This window comes from Dermacentor andersoni, chromosome 1 (assembly GCF_023375885.2).
Source record: "Dermacentor andersoni chromosome 1, qqDerAnde1_hic_scaffold, whole genome shotgun sequence".
Classification (NCBI taxonomy): Eukaryota; Metazoa; Arthropoda; class Arachnida; order Ixodida; family Ixodidae; genus Dermacentor; species Dermacentor andersoni.
In genome coordinates, this window is record NC_092814.1 from 107,398,571 (window position 1) to 107,407,761 (window position 9,191).

Sequence of the window (9,191 nt, forward strand, 5' to 3'; positions counted from 1 at the left end):
TACTCCCCTTTTCTTAGCAGTTTCATACTCGCCACACAAAAAAGAAAGGGACACCTACTGTTCTACCTGCCATTCTATTGCTCCTCCCAGTGAACTGTCGAAATGCGTGTCACCTTGTTGTAACGCGTACCTGCGTCCTGCTGCTTGCACCTGCCTATTTACAGCCGTTATCTCTGAATGCGTCTACAGTGTCCCATCCTACAGATTACTGAATTCGCGGCCCTCGCCGACCTCTATATATATATGCTGTGTTTTCTCACCTCTGGCACCGAGCATACCGCAATATGCGCTTGTGGTGACTTTGCTTCGTAAGCATTTCACGCCTTCTACTACCTGCTGAGCAATTCTTCCCCCTTTCCTCATAAGCCCATTCAAACAACCACAGCTTGCGCCCTTTCCGGCTGTCTGCTAGCCGATTCATGGTCTCCTCCCCTTAAGCATCTACCATCCCTCCAGGCAGCACTTTGAACTTCAATCGTCTGTACCCCCCCCCCCCCCCCCCCCCAATCTTTCTACTGTGGCTCCTTCACATGAGTCTCCAAGTGCGATCAGGCTGTCCGTACTTTCTTGATACTGAGTTTCTCCTATACTTCCGGTTCCCCGCACGTGTCCGCGACCTTATTTTCTGTCTGGCTTACATGTTCGTTTGATCGCTCTAGAACTTTTTTCTTTTTCGTCTATGTGTTGGGTTTCTCGTCACCTCCGATGTGCCTACGGTTTTCGTTTTTAATGGCAGCACTTGTTAGCGCGTCCTCCACAGTTGACCGTTTCTCCACGGTTTCTCGGCCACCTCTGTCCGCAGCTTTCGCTAATCGTTCAAGGCGCTCCATAAGCTTCGCCTGCTCACCAACAAATTCATCTGTACCCTCGCTTCTATCTCACATTGTTTTCAGCTGCACCCTCTTCCTCTTCGCTCTCATGCTTATTTTCATTATTTTCTTCCCCTTTACAGACCGCACCGCAGCCCAGTCCGCACAAAGTGCATAATCTGTTTGACCATTGTTTCCTCCTTTAGTATATATGCTCTTTATCTGAAAGTCTTAATTACAAACAAAAGCAACGGAAAGACACATAACACTTAATAGTTCGTGTTGCAACGCGTAAGGGAAAGTGCCGCAGAACAAAACGATACATAAAAACAATGCGCAATCACTAAAATGTAGTAGTAATAATAATAATAATAATAATAATAATAATATGAATAAAAAGTACATCGCCTATAATTTCTAAGGCTAAGAACTCCTAGAAAAACAACGCATAAAAAAAAACTTATCGCTTTTTTTTTTTAACGGTAACTCGAGAAGACGCGTACGTCCGTCCATCCTTCGCGACATTGTTTCGGAACCATGGTCGGTATAAAGCAAAGCTATTCCAAGCTGTATTTATTCCGAATGCGGAGTGCAACGGGGGACGAACGACGCGAGGAGGAAAGCGGAGGAGCGTGCAGCGGAACCATGAGGCGGAAGGCGGGGAGGAGCGTATGGCGAAAGCGTGGGAAGAAAAGCTTAGTGCGGCGACGATGGCTACGAGATGGCGCCAGAATAGCGCGCGTCGTCTTGGAGGTTTGTCTGTGGCGGCTGCTGTGAATCGCGCCCACGCGTCACCCACGCGCTGCCTCTCGCGAGCTCCAGATTAGCGAGGGAGTCGCTCCATACTTCGCTCCGTTTGTAACATGGCGCACGAGACAGGGTGTCCGCGCCATATTGCGAAATGAAAACACTTATGGAGCTGCGCTCAAATTTCGCATTAGGGAGTATCGTAATCCTAAGTTAATTTTTTTCAATTTTTTTGCCCGTCATAGCAACGCGTGGCAGAAGCTGTTCACGCTTTCGTCATGTCTGTGACGCAGGCATGGGGATTCCCGCCCTGGACTCTCTGCGACCGGGTTGAGACCACGACGCCTACATCTGGAGGACTAAGTGGTTACGTCGCCAGTTCCAGGGGGGACACATTGCCAAGGCCGGCGAGCACGTCCTCGGTGTGGCAGAGGGGGAAATTGATGAAGTTTCAATTTTGGCAGCATACAGTAAAGTGTGCGCCCGCCGTAAGATAATGTTGAAGCCACGGGACCTTATGTTATATTAGCTTGTTAACTTTGAAGGTGACATAGCCCTTGTAGGAATTTAAGAATTTTTGAGTGTATATCTGCGCAAAACAAAGTGACAACACGTATGTGCTGTAATTCAAGCTAATTTTTGTTATGTATGTGCAGTTTGAAGTACAGTCTCTTATAACATTCATTTTTATGCTGGTATGCGTTCAAGAATGCAGTACCAACTCGCCCGAACAGCCCCTTGCTGGATACTAGAAATCGGGATTTTACTATGTACCAGCTATTGTTATCTGTGCTGATCACAGCAGCGTCAGGTGCTCGGCCTGTGCATTCTTATATTACAGCCTCTCTGTAGTAGGCATATGTCACACAATCCATACTTCACTCACTCAACTTCATGCAGACAGATATGATTTAATACCATTTTTATGGTCATACTGGTAACAGCGGATGCCCTCAGGAAACCATGGCTCCCGACTCCGGTCCCAGGCCATCTTCCCACGCACAATGTAGAAGGCAGGTACAGCACTACACACACTGACATGCAGTCCGTAGTGGAGCGGTGCATTGGGCTGCTGAAGAGACGCTCCCGATGCCTCCTGCAGTACTGTGCCCTCCACTATGAAGCGGACTGTGCAGCCAACATCGTTGCAGCATGTGCAGTGATACACAATCTATGTATTGATGAAGGTGACAGCTTGCTTGATGATGTCGATGATGACAGCAGCAACAGCTAGCGGCTGTGACGATGACATCAGTGACCCCTCCCACAGGGAGTTCCCCAAGTGATGGCATTGCTTATAATGTACCTCCGTTGCTGTGCTGCCCGGGACAGCGTTATTAGCTTATACAGCACGACTTGGCAGCAGCACACCAGCACGATCTGAGAAGTGTGCAAAGGTGGCTGCGCCAGCAGCAGCACAGACAGCAGCGCCAACAGCAGCGCTAAACATGTGTATGCAGGGTCAGGCATACATACGCCAACAGGAACCAACGTGAAGAACTTTCGTGAATTAGTGAATAGCCTGCGTTTTTTTTTTATCGCATCTGCTGAGGTATCACCAGTGTTTTCACGTAGCCTACGCCAAGAGCTGTCACTACTGGAGATTATTGCATCATTTCGCTGGGACACTACATGAGCCTGTCATTTAGCAGTTGTTGATAAAACACCTTGTGCTTATCAGCAGAATGTCATAGTCGCTTCTTTGGACAGCAGGAGTTTGCCAATTAGTTCGCCGCTGCTGTTGGTACTGTCATTTTGATGTCCCCCATTTTGCTACTGGCATCACTGACACTGTCACCGCCATCTGCATTATGCATGGGAGTATACTGGTCTTCGTCTCCGCGCTTCCTGTTTGGGCTGCAGCAAAGCACAACACTTCTCGCCCCACCATATTTACTGTTCACGCATCTTGTAGGCCCTTCGCAATTTTGTCCCACATCCACCGCACAGTTCCTTTTTTAAAGACCAAGTCTTGCTACAAAAGATCGCCTGGCATGTCAAGCACATTATTTGCCCTTGAAAGAGCATTTGTAAAAAAGTAGTAAAATTATAAATTTACTGAAACATTCATTTCAAGTTTCAAGTTTCAAGATTATTGCTTCATTCATTAGTGGTACATATATGCTGTAGAAGTTATACAGAAAGAGGTCCCACAGTTAGAAACTGCAGCGGGATCTCTTGTTCTTAGTTACATACTAATATATAAATAAAAAGGCGTCAGTTGCGGTCATAAACAAAGAATGGATTACCCAATTTATACAGTGTTAAAGTAATAGAACATATGGCAACACATCACAACATAAAAAGATGTACAAAATAAGCAAGAAAAAATACTTCAAAGAATAGATGCAGTTTACAGGGTATTAATATAAGCTCTCAGTGAACGTTGGTATGACGATAATGTTGGTGAGGATTTCACGTGAGCAGGTAAATTATTCCACATTTTCACACTAGCAAAACCAACAGTTAGTTTGCCATAGTTGCTTCGTGATTTTGGAAGTAAAAGGTTATTTTGTAAAGAGAACCTGGTAGCGTTAGGATTAGCAAGACTATTCCTGCCAAATATAATGTAATTGTGGGTTTTTAAGAAGGCGGTAAATAACGATGCTGTGGTTGTACCAGATAATTTTATTTATTGTGAGGATACTTAACTCAGTGAAGATGGGGGTAACATGAACGTTATAAGGAGCTGAAGCGATGATACGGACAGCGTTATTTTGGATTTACTGCAAGGGAGCTATATGACAGCGATATGTAAGACCCCAAGAAGTGACACAGTAATTTAAAAAGTGCCAGTAACATTGATGAAAATAATTTATTCATGTCCCCAGTATAAAAAAAAGCATGTAACACTTCTTCAGTGTAGTCTTTAATGAAAGCACATGATTGTCATTCTGATGCACAGATTGTAAGTACACAGAGCTCGATTTCATGCTAACAAAAGCACAATATGATGTTGCGCTATATGGGATCCAATGCACTGTCAGTGGGCAGTTGGCAAGTATGATTTGATTGATTGATTGAGTAACTTTTATTTTACAGTCCTGCAGAACGCGTATTAGCACGTCGCGGGCCGCTCCCACGTCGGGACCGACAGGCCTAGCCTGCCAGCCGCATCGTGGGCCTGCTGGACAGCCCAACGTTGCTCAGCCAGGAGTGGGTTGCGGAGGGCCGCCTCCCACCTAGCTGAGCTGAGGTCAGGGCTTGCTATAGATATACATCCCCAGAGCATGTGCGAAAGTGTTGATCTATCCCCGCAAGCAGGGCACGCGTCATCAGTGTAAATCTCCGGATATATCGCATGTAACGTGAACAGGTTGGGATAGGTTTCTGTCTGCAACAGTCTGAATGTCAGTGCCTGAGGCCTAGTGAGCTTGGGGTGAGGAGGAGGGTATTGTCGCCGCGAGAGATAGAAGTGTTTAAGAAGTTCATTATAAGTGGCCGGCGCGTCCCTACCATGCACAACTCTCTCTTCGGCCGTTACAGTGCCAGCGCGGTCAGTCAGTGCGCGCGCGGCAGCGTGGGCCGTCTCATTGAGGTTCGTGGGGACACCCGCCATGTGCCCAACGTGGGCTGGGAACCAAGTAAGCGAGTGATACTTGATTCTATCCGGACCTGCCTTACGAAGCAGCCCAAAAGCCTGTTCTGAGATCACTCCACACTGAAATGCCCTAATGGCCGACCGTGAGTCACTGTAGATGACGTCGCTGCTGTCATCAAGCATCGCCAAGGCAATGGCCACCTGCTCGGCTATCGCCGGATCTCCGGTTCGTACAGATGCACAGTTCGTGAGTCGCTGTTTGGAATCCACCACTACTGCAGAAAAGGAGCACCCCTTCCGATATGCGGCCGCGTCAACAAAGCAGGCTCTACGCCCCTCTGTCTGGATCTGTTTGAGTATGGTTGAAGCTCTTGCTTTCCTTCTACCCTTGTTATATTCAGGGTGTACATTTCTTGGTATCGGCGATACGGAGATTAAATCTCGTATGTCCCGTGGTAACTGGCATTTTCTTGGTGCTTCTGTAGATGGTGGGTAGCCGAGCTCTTGTAATATCCTCCTACCGGCGGCGGTCGTGGAGAGTCTGGCAAGTTGCGCTCTTTCCTGAGCCTCTGCAATCTCCTCCAGAGTGTTATGCACACCTAGCTGGAGGAGGCGATTGGTGTTGGTGAAGATCGGTATACCCAGGGCTCGCTTAGTTATTTTCCTGAGCAACGTGTTGAGTTTGTTCTTCTCTGCTCTTTGCCATCTGTGCATAGCCGCCACGTAGGCAAAGTGGCAAAGCACAAAGGCGTTAATCAACCGTAGCAGATTGTCCTCTTTAAGGCCATGATGGCGGTTAGCCACCCTTCGGATGAGACGTACTGCGTTGTCCGTCTTGGTCGTGAGCTTGATTATTGTTTGCGCGTTAGAGCCAGTAGATTCGACCACCATGCCGAGTATTCTTATTGCGTCGACCCTAGGAATCTTGTCTCCCTTGCCCGTGCGAAGACAAATGGTGCTGTCAGACAGTGGTCTCCAGCCCATGGGCTTACGACCTCTTCTTAAGGGGCGGTAGAGTAAAAGCTCTGACTTCTTAGCCGAACAGTTTAATCCCGTGGGTCGAAGATAGCCCTCCGTGACCTCGATGGCCTCCTGTAACGCACTCTCAACCTGTCCGTCACTTCCTCCAACACACCAAATGGTAATGTCATCCGCATAGATGGTATGCCTGATGCCCTCGACTCGTGAGAGTGTTCTGGAAAGGCCGATCATGGTCAGGTTAAACAAAGTGGGCGAGATCACCGAGCCCTGTGGAGTGCCCCTTGTTCCAAGCTCCACCTCTTCCGCGATCATGTCTCCTGCGCGGAGAGTCGCTCTTCTTCGGTGCAAAAATGACCTGACGTAATCATGGAATCTTACGCCCAGACCAAGCTCGGATATCGATTGCAGTATAAATTGATGGGCTATCTTATCGAAAGCCTTCTCCAAATCTAGTCCAAGGATGGCCCGAGTGTCCCGCGTGTCATTGTCGATTATCTGGCTCTTGATGAGCTTCATGGCGTCCTGTGTGGACAGACCTGCCCTGAAGCCAATCATCGTGTGGGGGTAGAGTTCCTTGTGTTCGATGAACCTCGTGAGCCTGTTGAGTATGACATGTTCCGCGACCTTGCCTACGCAGGATGTGAGCGATATTGGTCGTAAGTTGTCCAGGCTTGATGATTTGCCAGGTTTGGGGATCAGTACTGTAAGTGCCCGCTTCCATGCTTCCGGGACCTTGCCTTCCTTCCATGTCTCGTTGATGACTTCTGTCAGATATTCTATCGAGTGATCGTCCAGGTTACGGAGGGTCCTATTTGTGATGCCGTCGGGACCAGGAGCAGACTTGCTATTAAGCTCATGCAGCGCCCTCCTAACCTCTTCCGTGCTGAAGTCTGCATCCAGCTCGGAGTTGGGTGGCCCAAGGTAGTCTGCGTAGGCGACCGATGTCCCTTGCCGGGGACCAACGGGGAGGTACTTCTCCACCAGGCTCTGCAGGACTTCCTCCGTGGTCTTGGTTCGTGTGGCTGTATGCAGAAGCTTTGCCATCACATGCTGCTGGTTGGACCTTGTGTTGGTGTCGTCCAGAAGATGCTTTAAAAGATTCCAGTTTCGACCATTCCGCATTTGACCATCAACTGAGTTGCACACCTCGTCCCATTGTTGCTTTGAGAGGGTGTGGCAGTACTCCTCTGTGGTTCTATTGAGTTCAGCAATCTTTTTGCGCAGTCTGCGATTTAGCCGTTGGCCCTTCCATCGATTGAGGAGTGACTGCTTAGCCTCTAGTAGATGGGCTAGGCGACTATCCATCTTTTCCACGGGAAGGTCCGTGCATATTTTGTGAGTGTTACTCTTGATATCTTCCCTGATCTGGTCCATCCACTGTTCAAGGCTCAGTCTGGTGGTTGGTGGTTGGCGCTCATTCCTTATCTTGCGGAACTTGTCCCAATCCGTGAAGAAGAACTCCTTCGGCCTCTTTGGTGCTGTTGGAAAGTGTGTAGCGAGGATATAATGATCGCTGCCAAGATCAACAGCAGTATTAGTCCATTGCGCCTTTGACAAATTCTTGACGAACGTTAAATCCGGAGTCGAGTCCCTGCACGAAGATGTTCCCATTCTGGTCGGAAAAGACTTATCAGTGACGAGCGTTAGGTCCAAGTCTGTAGCATTCTGCCATAACTCCTTTCCCTTGACCGTGTTGTACATGTAGCCCCACGCGTAGTGCGGGGCATTGAAGTCCCCGGCTATCACCAAAGGACTAGTCCCGGCGAGGTTGATTGCCTTCCTTAGAAGCGCTTTGAAACGCTGGCGAAGGTCATTGGGGCTACTATACACGTTAAGAATGAAAACACTCTGGCGTCTCAATCGGCCTGGTATGATTTCTATCATCACATGCTCTGCCTTACAGGTGGCCATCCCCAGGTCGTGAGTGATATATGTGAGCTTACGATTTACAAGGGTGCATACACCTCTCCTCCCAGTTTGACCAAGAATCGATTGATATCCCGACAAATTGACTTCAGCAGATAGGGTTTCTTGAATAAGGATTACATGTGGTTTTTCGGAATTGCTGCGAATGTACTGCTGCAGAGGCGCTTTCTTCTTAAGAAAGCCCCTGCAGTTCCATTGCCAAATGCGAAAAGATTCATTTGAGCCCGCCATCTTGTTGCTGTCTACTTTTGTCCCCATATTCTGCGGATGAATTGTCCCCAGTTATAGGGGACCCAATGGTAGTATGTGGTACGACATTGACGCTAGGACCAGGGATTGGCAACATTACGTTCTCTAGGAACGATTCTATTTTGGACACACGTTTGTTCATACTTTCAGCTTGAAAGGCCATCTCGTTTTGTATCTGGGAGACCTTCTCCGCCAGTTGCCTTACGCTGTCGCTTAGCGCTGAAAACATTTCGCGAATTTCTGACCTTGCGCGTCCCGGAAGACTATCCTGCTCACAAGCCACTGCTCGTTTTTTAGAGGGTCTCGCCTCATCTTGTTCGCCCTCCGCTGTAGGAACCTCCATAGGTTGGGGTGTTTCCAACGGAGCGGACTCAGGCGGAGGACGCGTTCCTCTCGCGTGTTTGATCTCCGCGATTTCGGACGTAAGCTTTTTAATAACCTCCCTCATATTCGCATTCTCGCGTTCAAGTTGTGCTATTTTACGCGCGTTTCCTGTCACATGCTCTGAGGATGCCCCCGACCTCACCTCTGCTTGTCCTCCACGGATAACGTCAGCCCAGGTGGTTGGTCTCGACGATCCAGGAACCGGTCCTGTCTGGTGCCCTCTGGGTCTGGAACTGGACCTGGTGCGGCTGTCGGGCCTAATGCGGCTTCCGGAATTGATGCGTATTCTCATCCCTCTAGACGCTGTCCGTCCTCTGGATCTGGAGCGCCCCCGGGATATGGAGCGCCCCCGGGATCTGGATCGCCCTCTGGATTGGGAACGGCCTCGGGTGCCGGATGGGGCCGATGAGTCCGATTCTTGAGAGCGTGGGTGCCTTTCACCGGAGATAGCTGGAAAGTGTTGCTCATCCTTGAAGGGTGGTGATGGCTTGCTTCTTTCCTTCCGCTCAGCGTTGCGAGCGCGTGCAGAACCATTCACGTTAACCCAGCAAGTT

General features: G+C 49.0%; 1 protein-coding gene across 1 annotated transcript; it reads right to left on the minus strand.

The window, feature by feature from the left end:
• Nucleotides 1-2,448: 2,448 nt before the first annotated feature.
• Nucleotides 2,449-7,989, minus strand: LOC140217307 (uncharacterized). Its single transcript, XM_072287767.1, has 4 exons — nucleotides 6,615-7,989; nucleotides 5,619-6,395; nucleotides 2,825-2,998; nucleotides 2,449-2,684 (listed from the first exon to the last, which is right to left on the minus strand). Exons 1-4 carry the CDS (start codon nucleotides 7,987-7,989, stop codon nucleotides 2,449-2,451), a joined length of 2,562 nt encoding a protein of 853 aa, XP_072143868.1.
• Nucleotides 7,990-9,191: the final 1,202 nt, after the last annotated feature.

Bases quoted from the DNA above. Each gene is read 5' to 3' on its own strand.
- LOC140217307 (XM_072287767.1), bottom strand. From the start codon at position 7,989: ATGGCCACCTGTAAGGCAGAGCATGTGATGATAGAAATCATACCAGGC. The intron at 6,396-6,614 runs GTCTGTCCACAC...CTCTCCGCGCAG, and splicing joins GATGATTGGCTTCAGGGCAG to GAGACATGATCGCGGAAGAG. The intron at 2,685-2,824 runs GTGGGAGGGGTC...TTGGCTGCACAG, and splicing joins CATCACTTGGGGAACTCCCT to TCCGCTTCATAGTGGAGGGC.